The 23,967-nt window shown below is 41.3% G+C and overlaps 1 protein-coding gene and 1 long non-coding RNA gene across 8 annotated transcripts in view; one reads left to right on the plus strand and one right to left on the minus strand.

Annotated features, from left to right (window-relative positions):
• arhgap23b (Rho GTPase activating protein 23b) overlaps window positions 1–23,967 on the plus strand; it is a 517,086-nt gene that overhangs the window by 77,181 nt on the left and 415,938 nt on the right. For 6 of the 7 annotated variants that reach the window (XR_006369244.1, XM_044102016.1, XM_044102012.1 and 3 more), the window contains 8 exons: window positions 1,276–1,419; window positions 2,380–2,488; window positions 4,980–5,019; window positions 5,100–5,237; window positions 9,132–9,440; window positions 9,521–9,573; window positions 18,678–18,784; window positions 18,945–19,057. Coding sequence is in view for 6 of the 7 variants with exons in the window: in XM_044102016.1 (XP_043957951.1) it covers window positions 1,276–1,419; window positions 2,380–2,488; window positions 4,980–5,019; window positions 5,100–5,237; window positions 9,132–9,440; window positions 9,521–9,573; window positions 18,678–18,784; window positions 18,945–19,057 (1,013 nt within the window). In the remaining variant the exon portion in view is untranslated. The remainder of the gene's footprint in view (window positions 1–1,275; window positions 1,420–2,379; window positions 2,489–4,979; window positions 5,020–5,099; window positions 5,238–9,131; window positions 9,441–9,520; window positions 9,574–18,677; window positions 18,785–18,944; window positions 19,058–23,967) is intronic. The other variant, XM_044102017.1, reaches the window with a different exon arrangement.
• Window positions 7,079–14,248, minus strand: LOC122822919. Its single transcript, XR_006369245.1, has 3 exons — window positions 13,866–14,248; window positions 9,127–9,392; window positions 7,079–7,293 (listed from the first exon to the last, which is right to left on the minus strand). It is a non-coding gene; the product is annotated as an uncharacterized LOC122822919 (long non-coding RNA).

The following is a 23,967-nucleotide window of genomic DNA, read 5'->3' on the forward strand; positions in this document are numbered from 1 at the left end:
TCTATATAATTGTTACTGTTTTCATTTGAGTCCCAAAGCCTTAGCATAGGCTTTGCAAAATCATTTCAGACTGATATTTGTCAGCTTTTCTCATCAGTTCTTATATTTCTTTAGATTTGCTGATGATGTGTTACTTTTTGGGATCCTTCTGTTTGTCAAACATCTTGTACTTAATATATTTTTATTGTTCTCCTTTTACATATCTGGTAGCAGTGTGTGAAATTACTCTAATTTTTTCAAACAATTTGGGTATCAAACTTGTTCACAATTTAACTATAAAACATTTCCCTTTTCTAATTGCCCAGGGTGTTTTGAATATTTAGGTTTTCCTTTCTAAATGAAATGTACAAACTACACTCTGCATTTACTCAGGTTATTCTGTTAAATACTAAAATTTCTTTATTTATCGGAAAGATTTAACTTTAACACAAATCAAAAACACAAAAAACTATGTATAAGAGTAAATATTTTTTCACAGCACTGTATAATTATTCCATTCCCCTTTACCTATGCAATACCAATTGGACAATATCCTTGAATCTTACCATGTGTTGTGCATGTGCACTAAAAAATCAGCACCTACAGATGTAGAGGCCCACACAGTGAACGTTGTTAGAAACAGAATGTCTGTGGAGGCAGGAAGAATTTCTGTAAGAGCAGAAACTCTTGTTTTTGTTTGTTTGTTTGCTTTGCTGTCTTATCTGAAGCTGTAGCTTTAAAGAAGGAGGAATGACTGTGTGAACAATCATGCTGCTCACACCAGAAAGCTAAATAACGGAAGGTGACCGTTTAAATCTAAGTAGGTGTCAAGATGGAGCCATCTTGACAAACAGGATGTGCAGGATCATCAGTTTCTGTCTGCTGAATCTGCTGCCAACGACCTCTGCTTTTGTCATGTCTCTACTCTGTCTTCTCAAACCCCAGTTGGTTGTGGCAGATGGCCGCTGGTACTGAGACACAAAGAAATGGGTTTTCTGTGAAATGGATCAGGAACTGAAGCAAACTAAAGAAGAAAACACAGAAATAACAAATGACACATCCAAAGACCAAACACAGGCTTACTGTTTATTCACTTTGGAAGTCTTCCTGTTCTGAAGCCATGCTTAACTTTTAGGGATGATTTTTGCTTTCATTGACGCTTGCCTTCATAGAAATTAACCAAAACCCACATGTGTGTTTTCTGAGTTTGTGTGTTCTGTGTGTGATTGTTCTCCTGTGACCCCATGTTGCTCACCTGTCACCCTGTGTTATTCACCTGTAACGATGGCCTTCCAGATTATCCTGTCAGTCCCAATGTTGACCACCAAGCCTGCTGTGTGTCGGCTCACTCTGTTGTGTCCAGAGGGGCTGGGGTCACCTTCACCTCTGTGGCCCCGTCCTCCGTCTCCCCCACTGTCCGACTTCGCTCTCAGGACTTCAGTGAGTCCCACTGACCCTCTAAAGCAGGGGTCTCAAACTCCAGTCCTCGAGGGCCGCAGTCCTGCAACTTTTAGATGAGCCACAGGTACAAAACACTGGAGTGAAATGGCTTAATGACCTCCACCTTGTGTAGATCAGTTCTCCAGAGCCTTAATTATTCTATTCAGATGTGGTGCAGCAGAGGCACATCTAAAAGTTGCAGGACTGTGGCCCTCGAGGACTGGAGTTTGAGACCCCTGCTCTAAAGAAATGTCATCCTGTTACTAACTTTGGGTTAGCACAGGGGTGGGCAATCCTGGTCCTGGAGTGCCGGTGTCCTGCAACTCTTAGAGTCTCCCTGGACTAACACAGTTGAAGCCAACAGCTGAATCACCTCCCAAGTGCAGTCAGGTTCTCCAGAGTCCTGCTAATGACCTCATTATTTGACTCAGGTGTGTTGAAGTAGAGAAACATCTCAAAGTCGCAGGAGACCGGCCCTCGAGGCCTGGAGTTGCCCACCCCTGGGTTAGCAGAATAAAAACACATTCAAGTTTCTAGAACAGATGGTCCAATTCACCCCCACATCAAAAAACACCTCACTGATCAGACTTCTGATAATGTTATATAAATTAGTATTTTAATTGCTCTTTCAAAATGTCACAATATGAATCTGATAGTAAGCCAGAGAATGAGTATGGATAATGTCTCTCCTGCATGGCTAGTATCAGAAAGCAGTTAAGTCTTTTATAAGACTCTCAAAAGTTGGATCATTTACTCTTGACATATCAACTACTTATTAATGGTTATGCAAGAAAATGTATCAGGTACATTAATTAAAACTTTCTTGTTCAATCTCAAATCCATCATAAAGAATCTGAAGGGTAAATTCCTCTTATACAAAAGCACTGAGAAGAAAATATAAACTCCACCCTATGTTTAGAATAGCATATTAATGTGCAATATGCATTTTTGTCTCTGTAGGAAGCTTTAAAAGTCGCCGCTCCTCTTACCTGCTGGCCATCACCACTGAGCGATCCAAGTCCTGCGATGAAGGACTCAACACTTACAGGGATGAGAGCAGAGTCTTCTCGTGAGTTACACACTTAAAACTGAGACACTAAGAGTAAAAAGTCCATCTTTTCTGGAACTAAGACTGGTAACCCCTGCCTGCATTTTTTTGTATCTTCAGGAAAGGCTATTGTATGGTACAACATGCTACTGACCTAGAAACATACATTATAGGGCTAAAAGTATTTGCTCACCAGTGATGGCATAGTTTGAAAAAGTAACTTTAATCGGACTACTGATTGCTCCTTGAAAAAGTAACTTAGATTACTGACTACTTGATTTGGAAAGTAACTAAGTTACATTAAAAGTAACTTTTTAGTTACTTTCAGCACCTGCTGACAACAACGCTCCGCCTCCTGTGAAAATAACATTTTCACAGGATGTGAAATGATAATATGCTTAATTATCAGCTATTTTATAATGGTAACATCAACAATGTGTCTCCACTGATAAGGTTGAACTGAAGAGGAGATTGTACAAAAAAAATAAAAAACGTGAGTAATTTGTGTGGTCCACTGTTGTCTGGAAAACTCTAAGAAGGATTTTAAAGCCCCCCCTGCCCCAAGCCTCCAGGTTCTGCGTTACGGCCCTGCGTTTGGTGTCGCAGCGCACAGAGCTCCTCCTGCAGCGCCACAGCGCAGATGGCTACACAGATTTGTGACACTTATCTGGACTATAGAGCAGTGGAAGTGCATTCCCTGGAGTGACGAGTCTGGCAATCTGATGGACGAGTGTGGGTTTGGTGGTTGCCAGGAGAATGGTACTTTACTGACTGCATTTTGCCAAGTGAAAAGTTTGGTGGAGGGAGGATTATGGTGTGGCGATGTTCTTCAGAAGCTGGGCTTTTCCCTTTGTTTCAACAAAATGAACTACTGCATTTCACTAATGCACTGGTACAGACATGTACCAGTGCACAAAGCAAGGTCCAGTAAGATATGGATGGCAGAGTCTGGTGTCGATGAATTTGACTTCCTGTCAAGTTGAGTCCTGACCTTAACTTGATAGTCTTCACTCTAGTTCATCTCAAAGGTGTACTGAGAGCCAGGCCTTTTCATCCAACGTCAGTATGTGATCTCACAAATGCGCTTCTGGAAGAATGGTAAAAAAATCCCCATAACCACACTCCTAAACCTTGTGGACCTCCTTCCCAGAAGAGTTGAAGCTGCTCTCGCTGCAAAGGGTGGACCAACGTCATATTGAACCCTATGGATCAGGAATGGGATATCACTTAAGCTCATATGAGTCAAGGCAGGTGAACAAATATTTTTGGCAATGTAGTGAATATGTCACAATATTCCCATTATATTCCATGAAAAATGTATATAATTTAGATGTTACATAATAAGTTTTAATTAATGCAGGGAAAGGGAAAGCAAGCAAATTTATACTTCAAAAAGAACTACTAACAAAAATTTGACTGGTCACTGACCTTCAACACTGGTCTCTCACGTTCAATGGCATACTTACTTACAAATGTCTCACCACAAAGTAATGAAACAAATTGGAATTTTGAAATCATAAGTGGTTCCTAAACTATGTGAACATCAAGCCATGAATTTACTGGCTTCAAAATTAGAACATGTATATGTGGGACCCGAGTGGAGTACCAAATATAAAAGCAGCAAGCATTGTGGACAGAGTTCCAAACAGACCAATAAAAGTTGCAATAATTTATTTAAAAACAAGGGATCAAAAGGAGGAGGAGGCGCAGGCAGTCCTTGACAATAAGTCAAAACAAGTCTATAAGATGCTTAGCTCCAGTCTCTGATGAACCTCGGCAGCGCTCCAGTCACTCCCGCTCCTCCAGCCGGCCACACGCTCCTTGACGGCGACCATTGGGTGACTCGCTGCCCCCAATAGCGACCGGACGGATGGCACTTCTCAGTAATCCGTCCTCTCGTCGCTAGTCCCTCAGCCTGCCCGCACCGTCCTCCAACCACCAGCCCAGGTCCGTCTGCCTCTCTCGCAGATGTCTCACCGTCGATGATTTATCCCAGTCCCGGTCTGAACGCTGCTTAATCAAAATGCGGAACACCTGTGGTGCTGCAGTGGGGCGTCTCCGGGTGTGCGTGGCACGTGACCTCAAAAACCAATAAGAAACATGCAACACAACAACCCAACTAAATCTAAGAAAGGTGAATACTTCAAAATATAACAAACAATCCTAAACAACAAATATAAAGAACATAACTTTAACTCAAAAGGAAAAACGAGGCCACATTACCACATATAATCAACACTTGGATTTAAGTTAGAGAACTAATACCAGAGGAAGCTTACTTATGCTGTAGGGGTGATCGTAACTTTATGCTTTATTCAGAAACTATAAAAAACATTTCAATACCAAAGGGTGATGATAAACCATTTTACTGACACCGACCTGATCTCTGTAGTACTAGTTAAGTTCTTACCTTCACCGTGAAACTTAAGGATAAATAGTTTAAGTGAACTTTATTTTATTTTGTACTGATTTATTCTTAATTCAAAGTGTTTTTGTCTTATCTGTCAAACAGTAAATTACCAAAGAGAGTCAAGAGCTTTTTCACTGATGGGGTGAGTTATTGTAACCAAATGTAATAACCAGGCCAGATGACAACATAAAAAACTCTTAACCTCTTACCTGTAATGCCAAGTCTTTGGACAGTTTGCGAGCCCAGGAGGATCCCTGCTCGAAGCGCCACTCCACATCAGAGCTGGGTGTCATCACCTTTAGTGATGTCCGGAAGGAGGGCTGGCTACACTACAAACAGATCCTCACAGAAAAGGGAAAGGTAAGGGGTCCGTGTATTTTCAGTCAGTCTATTTTTTTCGTTTGAAATAAAAAATTCAAAAACAGAAATAGATTCGTTTTTTCGTTTATTAAACCAAAATCGGAAATCGGATAACGCCTCTGCTTGGCTCGTTATCCAATTTTCCATGTAGTGCACTAAACGGAAATGGAAAAAATGGATAACGAGCGCTGAATTTTGGTTTTATTATTTCATTTTTGATAAGTGGTTTGATCAGGAAGTTCTCTCTGCCGGCTCACACAGGGGCCATCAGTGAAACTGTCTTGATTGTTTTAAGATTGTCTGTAGTATGCTGTAGTATTTTCTGCCACCTGCACGTTAGTTTACATAATCCTCCGGTGACAAACAAGTAATATTGGACATCTGGCCAGCTAGAAACATGGTTAGCCTGAGTTTTTAGTTTAGTTTTTTTTTATTTTGAAAGGCCAGAGCACGGCAGTGTGTATTTCCACACCAGCCTGCAGCTGTACCTATGTCATCTCCGGACCAGCAAGATGATCTCCAGCGAAATAGAGTGGTAAAAATTATTTTTAGACACTAAAAGTTGTTTAAAGATATTTTAGGGAAGAAAGTAGTCCACATAGCTTCATTTATCCACTTACTTAATCCAAAATTAGGCTTCTTTGAAATATGTTCTGTAGTTTTCGGAGAAGCAAAGCTCCGCTATTAAAACTTATTTTTGGGCCAGGCGGCTCCAAGCTAAGTGGGAGGGTGGAGTGTGTTTTCCCCGCAAACCGCAGCCTGAACTCGTCAAGTCACCTGTGGTATTCTGCTGCTAGTTATCTGTTCGTAGTTTCTCAAAGTGCGATATGTAGAGGTTAATGTATTTGTAAGTTATATGTTCTGTTTGGGGGCTGTGCAGTTGGTAGAGCTGTTGCCTTGCAGCAAGAAGGTCCTGGGTTCGATTCCTAGCCCGGGGTCTTTCTGCATGGAGTTTGCATGTTCTCCCTGTGCATGGTGGGTTCTCTCCGGGTTCTCTGGCTTCCTCCCACAGTCCATAAACATGACTGTCAGGTTAATTGGTCTCTCTAAATTCTCCCTAGGTGTGAGTGTGTGTGTGAGTGTGTTGTTTGTCTTGTGTGTCTCTGTGTTGCCCTGCGACAGACTGGTGACCTGTCCAGGGTGACCCCGCCTCTCGCCCGGAACGCAGCTGGAGAGGAACCAGCAACCCTCCCGACCCCATTAGGGACGAAAGGTGTAAGAAAATGGATGGATGTTCTGTTTGATACATGTATCAAAATGTAATATTCTTTCTCTGGAGAGTTTGATACTTCTGAAGATATGTTCTTCTTAACTTTGCCCAGTGTTTTCTTCCAATTCCAGTTGCTAATGTTCCCTTTCTCATGGATTTTTCAATTTGTAAATTCATAATTTTTTGTGTGTGTGAAATATATTCTTCCCTTTGAGAGGCTTCTTATGTGCAGTGTGAACTTCTTAAAATGTATTGTTATTGTTTTATTTAGGCAGCTCTTCAGAAGGAGAGGCCACAGCTCCTGGTTTTTTAAGGAGGCGCCTTAACAGAATCTCCCTGTGATCCTCTTCTTCCTCCTGACATCGTCTTCTTCACTGTCTCCTCGTCTTTTATATACTTTTATATACTTTGGCACATTATTTAAAAGAATTTCCTGCTTAGTAGATTTCGGAAATAGGATATATGGAAAGGATTTATAAGCAAGAAACATTAGAATTATTTTATATTACATTTTTATGTACCATTTTGTAAATTTTTATCATTTACAAAATATTTACTTTCTAGACACTTACTAAACTTATTATTATCAGATTATAAATTCATATCTCACAAAATAAACAGGAATAAAATGTAATCATAAAAATGTATTTATTTAGTATAACAAACAAGCAGATATTAAGCCCATGTTCATGGAATTATGAAAAAATATTTCTATAATTAAGTATATAAAAGATTAGGAGGCAGTGAAGAAGGCGATGTCAAGAGGAGAAAGAGGATCAAAGGGAGATTCTGAGAAGCTGCATCTCAACCTGGAGCTGTGGTCTCTCCTCCTGAAGAGCCGCCTGTCTGAAACAATAACAAATAAATAGTTACAAAAAAGTTCACACTGAACATAAGAAGCCAATCGAAGGGAAGAATATATCTCACAAACACAAATATTTTTCTTAACATAAATTTACAAACAAAAACAATTCAGAGGAAGGGAATATTAGTAGTTGGTATTGGAAGAAAACACTGCAGCAAACTTTAGAAGATAATATCTTTAGGAGTATCAAAATCTCCAGAGAAGAATATTATATTCTGATACGTGTATCAAAAGGGACATATAGAAACACATGAAACACATATCACACTTAGAGCCGCTACGAACAGAAAACAGGCAGCGGAAAATGACAGAGTGACATGCCGAGATCGGTTATTGGGGAAGACACACTCCACCCGCCCCATGAGCCTGGAGTCACCTGGCCCCTTTAGGGGAGCTACGCTGCTCCGAAAACTCCAAAGAGTTTCAAAGAAACCTAATTTTGGATGAACTAAGTGCATTGATGACGATAATAACGTCTTAAAACAACTTTCTGTGACAAATTAATGGTGTACTTACTTCTATTTACCACTGCTGCTGGTGCAGTGCAATAGAGGCCATTCTTGTCCAGGTCTGGAGGTGAGGAAGGTTTCAAAGACAAATGTCTATGGGAGGTACGGCTGCAGGCTAGTGTGGAAAGTAACACCTCGGTGCTCTGGCCTTTCAAAATAAAAAAAACTAAGCTAAAACCTCAGGGTAACCAACATTCTTGTTTGACCAGATGTCCGGTATTATTTGTTTCTCCAGGAGTATTACTTAAACTGACTTGCAGTTGGCAGAAAATACTACTGCAGCACTACGATGTGGCATAAATACGTGCTACCATAAAATAGGAAGTCGTGGGTGAAGAAAGAGCAGAACACTGGGAGGGAATAGCGTAGTTTATTCAACCTTCATTTTATCCAAACAGAACCTGTCTTGGGCGCTCCTAAGAAAAAAACAATGGAGAAAGAAGACAACAGCTTCTCTTAAAGGCACAGCACAATTCTTTGAAAGGGAAAAATAAATCATCTTACACTACATTATAAAGCATGTAAGCTGGACAGAGAGAACTTCCAGGTCAGACCACTTTTCAAAAATTGAAATCTTTGAAAATCGTTATTGAACGTTCGTTATCTGTTTTTTTCATTTCCTTTTTGTGCAATAAATGGGAAATAGGCTAATGAGTCGAGCCGACCTGCTGTCCAATTTCCAATTTTGGTTTAATAAACAAAAACAAAAAAGTGAGAGTATTTTTTTTTTTTTTTTTTTACTGTTTTTCATTTCAATAAATGAAAAACAGTTGGTTTTCCCTTGTAAAAACCAACTGCCTAAAAATACATGGACTGGTAAGCTATCTGCTTATGTAGCTACATAAACTACATACCATAATCTTATGTAGCTTATGGGGTCCATAGGACTAAGAACCACCTTAGTCCTATATCCTCCTGTAGAACCTAATGTACATGTGGCTTTATGTATGTTTGACAAGTCTTAATGCCTGCTGAATGACAGATTTAATATATTTTCCTCATATTCAAAATCTTTATACGTTTCACATTTTTGCTTTGTGCTTTTGCACACTTTTGTCCCAGAAACCTAAGGGACACTTAGCCATCCAACAAATTAGAAACGAGGAGTTTAACTCAGCCCTACAATGAACTGGTGACTTGTCTAGGGTGACCCCACCTCTCACCCATTAACTCCTGAAAATGGGCACCTGCACCCCTTGCAATCCCATTAGGGATAAGCGTGTTAGAAAATGGATCAATGGAGTTTAACTTGGCTCAGCCCATGTTGTACAACACCTACTTTGATCATTTCTCTGTTGTTCTTACTATAGAAGCTAGGAGGCAGCATGCGGCCTTGGAAACGTGTCTTCAGTGTGCTTCGCCATCACTCCCTTTTCCTTTACAAAGACAAGCGTGAAGCTGTGCTGCATGGCGCCGGGGCAGGCAGCAGCCAGGATGAACATCCACCAGTCAGTATTCGAGGCTGCCTGATTGATATTGCCTACAGTGGAACCAAACGAAAGCACACCCTGAGGCTGACCACGCAGGACTTCTGTGAGTACCTGCTGCAGGCTGAAGACCGGGACGACATGCTGGCGTGGATCAGGGTCATCAGAGAGAACAGCAAATCAGATAATGAGGTTAGAAGGAAATCTAGTTGGTACACCACAAGTTTCACAAACATATCCTGAAAACATTTTGTTTTGTCCTTCTTTTCTAGGAGATTGGACAAGTTCTAATCAACAAGAAGCTGAATGACTACAGGAAACACAGGTCAGCATGCTCCATTATATTGAGCTAGAAGTCTTCCTCATCTGTATTACCTAATCAAGTCCCTCCAGGCTGGAAGCTTGTCACAAACTCTAATTTGATCTTCATCTTGATGCAATGAAAAACATTGCATCAAGCACATCTATTTTGGTCGTCTGAAAGCAATTTGAATCATGTAAGCTGTGAAAAATGTCCGTACCTGAAGCCTTAACCTCTATCGGAGTCATCTTTCTAACCCTATAACACAGAATTATTTATACTCAACAATACATATTTTGCTTTGGGTCTTATTCAATTACTCAATGTGTTTAGACTACATTCTTTAAGATTTCCATGCATTGAAATAAGGAATAATCTCAACTATTTTTATAAATCTGCAGGCTAGAAACTTACTTAATCTTTTTTTCAGGAAGCCTGTTGTTCCTCTTTCATGGCTTGGCAACATTCTCTGCCTGATTCTGACATATGATTACATATAAAAGAGCTAGAACTGCAAGTAGTTATAATGGATCCTTGCCCGAGCCAGCAGGTCCTTCCCATGCACTGACCCCCTTGCAAAGCCTCCCTGCTTACACCTCCCCACGCACTTCCCATCAGCCTCATTATTACTGCGCTCTGTGCGCGTCGACTGAGTCTGCAGTTTTTTAGGAGTTTTTTTGCCCTGAAAGGTTTCAAATTCAGGAATCCTGGAAATAAATGCACCGTTCCACCCAATGTGAGCCAACATCCTGTATTGATGTTCACTGAAAGGAGTGATAAAAGAAACAGTTTACATATCGTCACCTTCTTAAAATAATTGCCTAAGTCATTTTTTTTTTCAAAAATGATTTTTTTGCCTAAATCATCTCTTCATGATGCTGGCCACCTCTGGTAAAATTGCCAACATCCTCAATTAAACAGATCATGCCATTCTACCCCTTTTGTATAATTGCCTATGTCAAGAGGGTGACTTAGGCAGTTTTATTTTGCCTAAGTCACCAGACAAATTGACTTAGCATCAGCAGCTGTGTAGAATGTTCGTCTCCTTGAATCATCTGCTATCTTGAAAAACTTCTAAAATTGCCTATTTCCAAGATTCAGGACTCTTCCCATGTTGGTAAGTGAAGATGTTTACTATAATATACACTAGGCTATCAAAATTGCATAAAATGTGATCTTTTTATTCAGTCTTTTCAGTGAAAATTTTAGTTTAGGAAGCTAGCTAAAAATGCTCTGTGATAGACTGGCGGCCTGTCCAGGGTGTGCCCTGCCTTTGCCCAAAGCCAGCTGGGATTGCCTCCAGCATTAACCATGACCCTAATGAGTAATATGCGGTATCGATAATGGATGGATGGATGGATGGATGTAAGTTAGCTAAAAAGCACAAAAAGTCGAAAGACTCCAGAGTCATCTAACTAAGAAAGTTTTCAATACTGTAATGTAATCTACAGTCTAGAAAAAATTCTCAAAGGACCCTCTTTACTTTATTGATTTTAACTAATGAAAATTTTTGTTAAACATAAGTAATCGTAAAAGATTTGACTGGTGTTATAGTGTGTCTGTGTTGCTGTATCTAGAGGCAACTTGCAAACCATTTTGGGAATCCATGATGTATCTTAATACAATTGACCTCAAAGGCAATTCATGTTTGTCAGAATAATCACACATTTTTGAAAGGTTGAATAATTTTTTTTCCATTTTGGTAGGAGATGTACTTGACATTGATGACACCAGTCTGTCCTCATCTACTGAGGATTGCAATGAGACCATCAATAAAGAGATGATGCAGCATGTTGATAATAATGCATCATCTGCTCCCATGGATAAAGTTAAAGATGCCAAGAAGACACATCCACACCAAGAAGAGGCGATATCAAATGATGTTAGCGATGATGGTGATGATGTCATTCAAGATCCGGACTATACCCCAACCTGTGATGAGTCCTCTCCTGAAGATGAAAACAGCCTATCTATGGTGGCAACAACTTTAGAACAGCAGGATGGGGATGTTGAATTGAAAGATGCAGGCAAAAAGAAAAGACATAAACACCTCAGTCCAAGAACATGGAAGCAAAATGAATCCAAGCAGAAACATCTGAAAGGAATGTCATAGAAGAGCAAAAGTGGCAAAGAAATAAGTGCAAAGACTATGGGTCCTCCCTGCAACTCCAAGTTCTGTTAGCAAGTCTCAACTCGAGACTGCCAAGTCCTTACAGAAGAGCAGCAGCAGTGGGTATTTGACAAGATTTGGGCAATGAACACCTGGGAAGAACGTCGGTTATATGTCACCACTTTGGTCACAAAGACTAGCATGAAGCAAAAAATAGTTACTGAGGGATCCCGACGCAATTCATCATTTTCCTACCAACTGAAGCTTGAAGATGGAACAAGTGTTAAAGTGTGCAGGGCACTTTTTTCTTCTACACTTGGTCTCCCTGAAAGAACCATTACAAAATGGCTGGATGACCCCATCAACCCTGAAAAACAAGCAGAGGAACCATCAAAATCTGGACCCAGAAGTGGCAAGCATACAAAGGTTGAAACTGATGTCAAAGATTTCCTTAAGAACTGGTTGAGGGACCTGGCCAGTGTTGACTCACACTACTGCAGAAGCACAGCTACCTACAAAGACAAGAAGTTCCTTTACCAAGGCACAACCATCTCCCAACTACATCGTGAATATGGACAGGCAGCTGCAACTGCTGGAGTGAGAGCTGTTGGAATCCAATATTTCACAGCTTTGTTCCATGAGGAGAACTACTCTGTATTTACTCCAAGAAAAGATCAGTGTGATGTTTGTGTTTCATTCAAACATGGAAATATCAGTAAGGCTGCATATCACGCACAAGTCACCAAGAAGGATGAAACCCATCATGCCTGTCGAGTGTCATCACTTCTTTGACAATTTGCCACACTAATAGGCATCACACAAGAACCCAGAAGAAGAGCTGGAAGGAGAAGTGCTGGAAGAAGTGGAAAAAATGCAAAAGCCTCCTGTTAGTTTGTGCTGTAAAATTGCCTAGGTCACAAAGGCATGTTCAAAAATTTGCCTAAGTCATTTAATTCTGTCATTTTCCATGTTTGACTGACCTTGCTGTTTGTATGTCAAAATACATCTGTTGTTATAACGTTTTTGATTAAAATTGTTTGGAAATATCATTTATTCAACAAATGGTTCAGTTTTTTGTGTCTCCTGAAAAATTGCAAAAAATGACTTAGGCAATTATTTTAAGAAGGTGACGATATTACAAAGAACAGGCTGATGTGAAGAGGATTTAATGCCAAAAATATGAAACTGAGATGAGACATAGCACAGTAAGATACTTGGTTTACAAAACATAATGTGCTGAATAAATTTTACTTTATATAGATATGACGGCTTATATGGTTCAGCGAATCTTTAATTTCCCCATAGATAAAGTTAGACAAGTTCAGACATGTTATTGGCCAAGATAAATGTGGATTTGGCTTCATTATGTGGCCAGATAGAATTACTAAGCTATGGTGGGAATATGTTACTATACTGGGGAAAAAAAACAAAAAGAATAAAATCAAGAAAACACTATAAGTCAATGTACTGAAAAAGAACCATAATAAGTCATTGTAATATGATACATGCAGGTAGCACTGCATCTATCCACTACATTTATTTAGACGTCCTACATCAGGGGTGCCCAAAGTGGGTCCTGGAGGGTCGGCATCCTGCATGTTTTAGTTCTCTCCCTGGTGGTAGTAACACTCAAAAAATAATAATACAACAGAAGATAAATATAGTCAGCAATTCTTAACCTGCAAATAAACTCGTGTAAATAATACAAAAAAATATAAATTTAAGAATTACCTAACAAAATTCAAGTGGATAAAGGAATAAATAATAAATAGCTCCAACATAATTAATTTTGTAAATGACAGGGCCCCATTTCTTTTGTATTTCTATGAACAACAACAAAAAAAAAGTAGAGGGCCCCCTGTTTGTCAGGGGCCCTTGGAATTGTCATAACTTTTCCCCTGATAGAGCTTTGGAGCTGACGTCACTGTGGGTGAGCTCCAAAGCTCTATACGGTGCCCCTTGATAGGAGAAAAAAGAATTACATATCACAATGAGTTCATTTTAACTTTAACTAATTAACTAGTTTCTCAAGTAATGATTTAATAATTTGCTTGTAAGTTAACAGTGAATAAATAAATAAACTATATTCCAAACTGTGCAATTAGTTTGTTTCCAAACACATGAAAAACATTGCATCAAGCAAATCTATTTTGGTCTTCTGAAAGCAATTTGAATCATGTAAGCTGTGAATAATGTCCGTTCCTACCAGTGACAGGGTAGGAATGGACCTACCCTGTCCGTTCCCACCGGTGGTGTCTTTGAGGAAGCTTTCAGTTGAGGTTCTTTGTCTGAAGAGAGATCATTGTGAGCACAGGTGTGCCAAGTTACCTTGTAGATTTGGCTGCTGAACTTGAGAAGTGAAAGGGGTGGGTGCACTTGATTCTTTGCAAGGTGTGTACCAGTTGGGTGGAGATGGTAAATACATTCAAAAATGTACTATTTGCTGTTTTAACTTGACAATATATTTGTCAAGTTAAAACACTTGACAAATGTACAAACACACTTTACTTGTGCTTGTTCTCTATTAAGTTTTTTGGGTTTTTTTTTACCCCTCCAGGGGGTCTTTTGTGGGCTTTAATCTCCCTTATATGAAAGTAGGCTGACAGAAAAGGGGGAAGATGTGCGGCAAATATCGTCAGGTCCGGGAGTCGAACACACGACAGAGGCATTGAGGACTCAAGGCCTCCAAACATGGGTCGCGCTATCCCCTTCGCCACCACGGCACACCCCTGTTGCATTTTTACTTGGCTTCAACACAGTAATTATAACTGAATGTTTCCATGCCACAGGAATAATCCTTGTCTCCCAAATCAGATAAAAAAATTTTAAATACCAGTAAGGGATATACAGTATTATCTAAATTGTGGTCCCCAACCACCGGGCCACAGACCGGTACCGGTTCGTGGACCAATTGGTACCGGGCCGCGCAAAAAATAATTAAATTTGTCCGTTCTATATACTGTATTGAGTCTTGAGGAGCTTTTATTTTGAAAATCCCAAACCGGATGCTGTCAGTTATGTGTTGTACACCAACATGCAGCAGAATGAGTAAGGAATAACGGCATCGGTCTCGATCCTTACATCACGCACCAACATCCTACACCCCTACTTCTCCCCCGGTCCGCAGAAAAACTTACAAAGGGTTGACCGGTCTGCTCTACTAATAAGGTTGGGGACCACTGATCTAAATGTTTAAGCATTACATAAGAAACTCCATCTTTTCCTGGTGTTGACTGTTTTTGATTAAAAATAGCTCTTTTCCGCTCATATAGAATAAAAGGCATATCTAGATCTTGATTTGAAACTGTTCTCTTAACAGTGACTCCTGGATTCTTAGCCAAAATCTTCTCTTTATAACTCGTTATTTCTTAAGATAAATTTTCCAAACGATGTACTTCAATTAAAGTTTCTGCTAATAACTCTGCCTTTTCTTTATTACTAAGCTTTTTTCCCATTGTATTCTAAAAGAGGTAAAGAAAAGTTCTTAACACCATTCATTTTCTGAATAACTCTCCATTCCTCAGATAACTTGGTCTCTCTTCCAATAGAATTACAATACTGCCTCCTACATGCCTTCTTAGCTGCTCTAATAGTCTTTCTATCTACAGTCTGTGCTTTCTTATACTGAGTTAATGCCTCAAATGTATGGTATCTCAATTTGAAATCTTTATTTATTCCCCTTATATCAATACTACATTGCTCATTCCACCATGGAATAGAGGTCTTATTTCCTCTTCCCCCTCTTTTAGAAATTGAAGTTTCAGCTCCATTAACAATAAAAGACACAATCTTTGAGTCAGTATTGTTGTCAAGACCACCTAACCTGAGACCAAGACATTTATTAATAAGACAAAAACACAGGACCACCTCTGTGCCCGGACAACCGGGCCACCCTAACCCTATATTGAAAATTTTATTTTCAATATAATTTCCCAATTTCTGCCCTCCATTGGCAGTGATGTCTCATTCGAATGTCTGCCCTATAAACTTTCGATGGTATGCTACATGCCTACCGTGGTGACCACAGGTTATGGGAAATCAGGGTTTGATTCCGGAGAAGGAACCTGAGAAACGGCTATCACATCCAAGGAAGGCAACAGGCGCTCAAATTACCCACTCCCGGCTCAGGAAGGTAGTGACGAAAAATAACAACACGGCCCTGTGATTGGAATGAGTACACTTTAAATCCTTTAATGAGGATCCATTGGAGGGCAAATCTGGTGCCAGCAGCACTGTAATTCCAGCTCCAATAGCGTATCTTAAAGTTGCTGCCCTTAAAAAGCTAGTTGTTGGATCTCGGGATCGAGCTGACGGTCCGCCGCGAGGCGAGCCACCGTCTGTCCCAGCCCCTGCCTCTCAGCGCCCCCTCGATGCTCTTAGCTGAGTGTCTTGCCGGGACTGGAAGTGTTTACTTAAAAAAAAAAAATTGTGTGTTCAAACCAGGACACAGTTGCCTAAATACCGCAACTTGGAATAATGGAAAAGGACTCCAATTCTATTTTGTTGGTTTTCTGAACTGGGGCCATGATTAAGAGGGTCGGCCGGGGGCATTCGTATTGCACCGCTAGAGGTGAAATTCTTGGACCGGCACAGGATGGACGAAAGCGAAAGCATTTACCAAGATTTCATTAATCAAGAATGAAAGTCGGAGGTTCAAAGATGATCAGATACCGTTGTCGTTTCGACCATAAATGAAGCCAATTAGGTGCCTGCGCCGTTATTCCTGTGACCCGCCGGGCAGCGTCCGGGAAACCAAAGTCTCTGGGTTCCGGGGGGAGTATGGTTGTAAAGCTGAAACTTAAAGGAATTGAAGGAAGGGCACCACCAGGAGTGGAGCCACGGTACTGGACTCAGCATGGTGCAGTACCGTGTTAATGCCATTGATACCATTTTACCAGTAATAGCATTTTTTTTTAAATGTCATTAAATATTTCAAAAAATGTCATTGAGTTGGTAACAGTGGGGTGACTATTGTTAACTGCAAATATGGAGACATGACCTGGTGGACTGGTCTATCAGTCAAATCCCTCTCACTGTAGAGTAGAAGAGGACAGTGGCTGATTTTTATACCTTTGGTGAGGTAGAAAAAGATTGATATAAGATCCACTTCACCTCTGAATATTGATCACTGATCTCCAAATGTTAAGCAAATCAGCATCGATAAAATGGCTCGATTTTGCGTTTGTAGTAAAAATATTGTAGAGGTTGTAAAATAGGTAGTAAAACATAGTAAAGTCAACTCTAGGATTCCTGTATAAACCCTGGGTATGTGCAAAGTTTGGCGAAAATCCGATCAGCAGTTTTTGCATAGCAAGTTTAGCAATTTTACAGCACCACCTAGTGGTGAATACTAGCTAGACATGATCGATATCATGTTTGCAGTTGGTGGTACCAACGAAATTGTAAAATTCCCAAAATTATGGCCAAATCAAATTTTCACCTGTACTTTCATGTGTTTTTTCACATGTATGTAGCGATGTTTAATTAGCCATTATGTTGTTATATCAGCAAAAATTCAAAAATTTGCTGCAATAACTTTTGTTTGGTTTCTTCCTTACAATTTGTGCTAGATTTGATTGGGGTCAGAGTTGATCTTAGAGGGCGAGATTGGGTTTGGCTAATGCAATGTTCGTTGTTCTTTGGTGAGAAATAATCCAGACCATAAACCTTTGCACAGTGATTCAATTGTTAAAGAATCTTCCTAGGAAAGTTTGCTCATCTCAGCTTTGTTAATGGGACCTGCTGTTTTCAAGTTATAATGTGAAACGCGTTTTTTATGCCATAGTGCCACCTAAAAGTGTACGTGCCTGAATATGTGTATCTGAGTTGCGGTGTGGGTCCTGAAGCAACCCACTCATACTGTAGCCTACCCCCGGTACCGGCAGCCTAATCCCGCTAATAAATTCCGGAATTTATTAGCGGGATTAGGCTGCAGCCCCCAGGGATAGGCTGCGGTATTTCAGCAGAGAAACATAACAATAAGAAGAAGAATGGAAAAAACAAAGCAAAAACAATAGGGTTTCCTGCTCTGCTGGAAGCAGGTGAACGGCCATGCTTTGCATTGGCTGTCCGCTCATTTCCCCGGGCTCTGAACCCTATACATAACCTCACTGATTTTATTGAAGTTTGATTTTACTGCTGGTCTTTTTGTATGATTAATTTTAAAGGTAACTTCATGTATTGTTATCCCTAAACTAAAATCTCCACCATGGGAATAATGAGAGGACCTCTGGTTTCCTTAACAACCCCTCCTCGAGGTCAGATCTTTCTGTTGGGGGTCCAACACCCTCCTGTAAGCAAGGCCTCGTCCCCTGGAAAGAGAAGATGTTCGTCTGGGATGCAAAGATGCAAATCCTACATAATCAGTAATCACAAAATGCTCCATATAATCATTAAAAACTCCTCTCAAAAGAGGTTACTGAGGAGGCTGTTATGTGTGGAACAGCAAGGTGTCCGAAACTTTCTGGATGCATATACACAACTCTGCTTGTCCAGCTTGTTGATAGTGGAACAGATGGCCTCAGTCTGGCATCTTTTGTTTATCTTTGCATGCAGGTTTCTTCTTACTAATGTATCAAAGATAAGTCCTGTTATCTAACAGAACATAGAGAAGACTTGTTGATTTCCTGTTCAAAGTCATTCACCCAGTCCTTTCTCAAGGTTGTTGGATGATGTGTGTGCCCAGTAAGAGTCTAATGGAGATGCCAATGCTGCAACCAGGATTTCAGCAGAAACCTCATAGTTGTTAGCTCACAGAGTAAGTCGGAACATTTCTATCAGGATTAGTTTTCTCTTTCATTCAGATAAGGTTAGATATAGACAAATAATTTGCTGCAGCAACCCCTAAAGGGAAAAACTGAAAGAAAAAGAAGGTATTTCCTCTTTATTTCTAGTTTAAACAGTGGAAATTCCACCAGACGTGTTGCAGGTGGCCCCTTTAGCTAAGCTTCCATAAGAGACATTTCAGATGCCATCCATAGAATGACGCTGTGTGCTTTTGTTTCTGTCCTGTTTGTAGCCTGACAGGCAACAAGTCAGATTCCTCCCCCAGAGCCCATCGCATGGTGCCTGACTTCCTCCTGGCAAAAACAGACAATACTTCAGGGAACCGAACCTCAAGAGCTGGTGGGTATCAGGTCTCAATGAGAAAACTACAGGCAAAGCAGTAGCAATCAGTAATCAACTGGGTTTTATTCAGTCTAAATACCTTGACAAACTGTTGCGGACCATGAGCTGTTATCCAGAAAGCAAAATTATTTGATCTAATATTTCTTTGTGTTTTCAGATGACAACAAGGCCCTGTGGGGTATCAACCTCATGAAGAAAACAAAGAAACCAGGCTGTCCGAAAGCCTTTGGGGTGAGACTGGAGGACTGCCAGCCAGCTGTTAACCATAAAGTAAGCCAAACAAGCATGCTAGAACAAAAACCAACAGAATATTGCAAGTGGATAGTGTCTGTAGAATTGCAGGCCCGTGGGGCGTGCTGTGGTGGCACAAGGAGGTTAGCACACCCCACATTTGGAGGCCTTACTCCTCGACGTCGTGGGTTCGACTCCAGGTCCCGGCGACCTTTGCCACGTGTCTTCCCACCTCCTCCCTGTCTGCCTACTGTCACAAAAATACGAGCCACTAGCGCCGCAAAGACTCTTCAGAGAAAAAAATGTGGAAAAAAAAGAATTGCAGGCCCATAATTTCAGTTTTACAACAGAAAATAATTTGGGATTATGCTCCTGTACTATTTACTATTGACAGAACTACTGATAGTTCAGCTCAACGCCAACAGGTTAATGATTAAACCTTCATGAGATTAATTTCAAAACTGAGAAAAAATGTGTTGTTATGAATTAGTGGTACATTCCTAAAAGTCTGACCCGGAGGACCAGGCAGATTACTTCCTAAAAAGAGAACAAAGGTCAGAGACAACTGATCAGATTCTTCTAGAGTTAAATACATTGTAAAACTCGCATGCAGTCTACAATTCACTATATTGTTAATGGGGTCCGCGGATGGATTGTAAAGGTGCAGGAAAATAACCACTCCAGGAGGGAATAATGTTAATCCTTCTTTAATGAAGATAACCGAACAGGAGTACAGCTGGGTGGTTTATGTGCTCTAACGCCGATGCAGACGAACTTTACGTGTCCACACCAGAGTAAGCGAGCATCCGACAGAAAAACAGTCCCACCACCAAAACATTCCCCTGGAACACACACCCACTGCATGCAGAGTTCCGTTAACAAGATAAATGCACAGTCACGCACCTAAACTCATATCGACCTAGCAACCATAGGAAATAGTGTTGCATAAGCAGAAACATATAAGTACTACACTACCCCCCTTTTCAAAGAACATCAAAGTACTATGGCATGCTAAGCTTACAACCAGATACACATTTGCAACATTACAAATATTGGAACTTTAACATAACTCATCTCTTACTGCAGGATAATTATTCAGTCCAGTCATTTTGATAGGGGTCGAGAAGTACGGGCCCCTGCCCACTAAGAGTCTTTTGAATACGGAGTTCTTGTTTGTCTCCTTCAGATCCAGAGGTATGTGGTTCATCTTGCTGCTGATGTTGTGCAGCCAACCTTCTTCTACGGGCTGCAACCTGATGCTTGCCCTTTTTCCTTAACAGTTTTGGAGGCCCAACCAGAGCTTTCTTTTCGCTGTTACTTCCAGGCTCATCTGATGCTGGTGTAAGGGAAGTGGTCATTTGTTTGGGTAATGGGACTACATCTTGGCACTGAGGGAGGACCACATGTCTTTGTCGTCTGTGTAAGGCCTTACACAAGCCTTACACATCGCTTGTATAAGGCTTCAACTGATCATGGTGCATGACGTTTTTGTCACGTTGTGTTAAGATCTTATATAGTACAGGTCCGAGCTGGGCTTTAATAATACATGGGCCTTTCCAGGGGGGCTGCAATTTGTGACTAAAGCCCAACTTCTTTGTATTGTCCTTTACATAGACCAGATCCCCTATGTTGTAACTGCATTTTTTGGCACGCAGGTCATGGGTCCTCTTCTGTCTGAGCTGAGCTCCACGTAGATGCTGCCATATCATGTCATGAACCTCGCCAAGGGTCTTTTCAAGGTCATGAACGTACTCCAGGGGGTCCTTTTCACTCCACGACCTTTCTGCTAGACCAAGCCAGAGGTCTTCTGGCTGATGAACTTCTCTCCACAGCATCGGCATATTTGGCGAGAATCCGGTGCTGGAGTTCTGTGCACTGCCATATGCAGCTGTTAGAAGAGGCAAATGCTCGTCCCAGTTCTTCTTATTTTGGTCTACATAGCAGCGGATCATCTGCAGAAGGGTGCTGTTGAATTGTTCCACTTGCCCGTTTGAAGCAGGATGGTATGGAATGGTTCTAGTCTTGGAGATCTGAAAAAGTTGACAAATATTTTGGAAAAGCACACTTTCAAAGTTGCAACCTTGGTCTGTATGGAGCTCTAATGGGGCCCCAAAACGAGCTAGGAAGTTATTGACTAACATTCTGGCAGTTGTTTCTGCTCCTTAATCTGGAACTGGGGAAGCCTCAACCCACCTCGTAAACTGATCCATGATGACAAGAATATACTTATTTCCAGAACTTGAGATGGGAAAGGGCCCCAATATGTCAAGGTGCAACTGGTCCATTCGTGCTCCTGCCTGATAACTTTGTAGTTTAGCTTTCTTCGAGGGGCTGCTTGACTTCAGGCCTTTGCACTGGGGGCATTGTTGGATGTATTTGTGGAGGTCACTTCCTATGCCATACCAATGGAAGCTCTGCCTAAGACGTTGGAGGGTCTTTGTTTCACCTAGATGCCCTGAAAGTGCAAATGGAGGTTATGCAGGCCTGCCATGACCTACCAATGAAGCAGGGACCAACAGCAGCAAGGAAGGTTTTAAGTTATCCACATTTTCCCAGCGATAATATAGGACCCCTTGATGGAGTTCTTTCTGTAGCCAGCAGAGCCAATACTTCCTAACTGCTGGACTCTCAATCGCAACTTCATCCTTTGTTGGAAGACTCCCTGCTTCCTTCCAGCTATGTAGGACGAAAAGTACAGTGTCCTCTTTCTATGCTGCTGAGAGCTGCTGGCTTGTAGGAGTTTGCATCCAATTTATTTTGGGAATTTGATTCTCAGCTTCAGCCTGGTGCTGCTCCTGTGTGCTGCTTCCAACTTTTTCCCCTCTCACATGCCTTATGACGAGTGGGACAACATCATCAACATCTTCAAATCTGGCCCACTGTTTGTGTAGTCTTTGACAGTGAGAACATCCTATGCAGGGAAGCTCCATTACATCCTTGCCCGCTTGATAACAGTCACAGTTTGTTGACCTTTCTGTAGCCTGTCTTGAGAGTCCATCAGCATTTGAGTGTTGCAGACCAGAGCGGTGTTCAATGTCAAAATCATACTGACTTAGTTCTTCAAGCCATCGAGCCAGTTGGCCTTCAGGGTGTTTGAAGCGAAAGAGCCAAGCTAGGCTTCCATGGTCTGTTTGAAGAAGGAACTTTCTGCCTAGGAGAAAGTGGCGAAACTGTCTTGTGTATTTTACGATTGCCAACAGCTCTCTTCTGGTCATACAATATCTCTGCTGTGTAGGAGTGAGGTTGTTGCTTACATATGAGATGACTCGTTCCTCACCCTGCTGGACCTGTGACAACACTGCACCAATGCTATAACTGGAAGCATCAGTGTGCAGGATGTAGTCACCTTCAGCTGCTGGGTAAGCCAGGACAGGTGCGACAGTCAGTCCTTGTTTGAGTGGCAGGAAGGCTTCCTGCTGAGTCTTACCCCACTGGAACTCAGCTTTTTTCTTCAGGAGATTAAGAGGGGCAGCAAGTTTTGCAAAGCCAGATACAAACCAGCGGTAATAGTTGCATAATCCTAGAAAAGCTTGAAGCTGCTGTGTGTTAGTGGGAGGCTGCCACTCCTATACATCCTTAATCAGCTCTGGGTTGGGACTTTTTCCCTCTCTGCTGACCACATGTCCAAGAAAGAGAACTTTGTCTCTTAGCAGTTGACATTTTTTTGGCTTCAGCTTTAGACCATAGCTATGAAGGCGTTCAAAAACATCAGCCAAATGTTGCAGGTTTTGTTCTACACCTCTGCCCAGTACAATAATGTCATCCAAGTAGATAAGGAGGATCTTCCACTGAAACCCTCGCAAAACAAGCTCCATAGCTCTCTGAAAGGTGCCAGGTGAGTTACATAGGCCAAAGGGCATCCTGGTTATATTCATAGAGGCCATAGTGGGTGATAAATGCTGTTTTACAGTGATCATTTGGGTCTACAGAGATCTGCCAGTACCCACACTGAAAATCAAGGGTAGAGAAGATGGTAGCCTCTCCCAGCACATCAAGACACTCCTCTATCTTCGGCAGTGAGGTCAGAGTGAGGTCATTTAGGCATCGATAATCCACACACCAGCGCACCCCCCCATCTTTTTTACGAACGAGTACCACTGGTGAAGCCCACTCAGAAGATGATGGTACCACTACTCCAGCTTCCAACATGTCCTTGAGATGCCTTTCATCTTCACCTTGAAAGCCCAATGGTGTCCGTCTGACTGGCTGCCTTACAGGTCTTGCGTCTGCAGTGTTTATCTTGTGAGTAACAGCAGAGAGCTGGCCAAGATCTGTATCATTGGCTGCAAAGAGAGACTGGTATTTTAAGAGCAGCTCAATTAGTTTCACCTGCTGATCTTCACTGAGCGCCTCACTGGATGTTGTATAGAGGGCTTGGAGGTGTTTTGGTAGATCTAGAGCATTTTTCTCAACTCTTCCAAACTTTGGGCTATCTGTGTGGCTGTTCTCTTCCACGGCCATGGTTAGTAGTTGTTTATCATCCAAATCCAGCATTATAAGTGGGTCATTCGGAAAGGTTTCAACTAGAATGCCCACACACACTCCACAGGGCAATGATGCGTTGGTATTTGAGAAATTACAAAGTCGAACTGGAACTCTGGGGTTAATGTAAATGGCAACACTTCCTGATGAGACAGCTTCTGTTATGTTAGGGCTATTTGCCCTAACATGAGTTGCTTTGGCAAAACAAAAAAAAATTTTCAGCCAGTAGGTTCCCCAATATAATTTTATGATGCAATTAGTCAGTGTGAGGCGCAGCACTGTTAGCCGCCTTGTCACCGTCTTATCGCATTCAGCATTGCCGCAAACCTAGATCTGGGTGAATGCAGCAGGCATCATATTAGTGTTCAAAAACAAAAGTTCTGCAACTCACCCTGATAAACTTTCTACCTGTATCTTTAGGTTTTCTTTCCCAGTCTTAAGTCATATATCCATTATTCTTAAACACA

Source organism: Gambusia affinis, linkage group LG20, assembly GCF_019740435.1.
Source record: "Gambusia affinis linkage group LG20, SWU_Gaff_1.0, whole genome shotgun sequence".
Lineage (NCBI taxonomy): Eukaryota > Metazoa > Chordata > Actinopteri > Cyprinodontiformes > Poeciliidae > Gambusia > Gambusia affinis.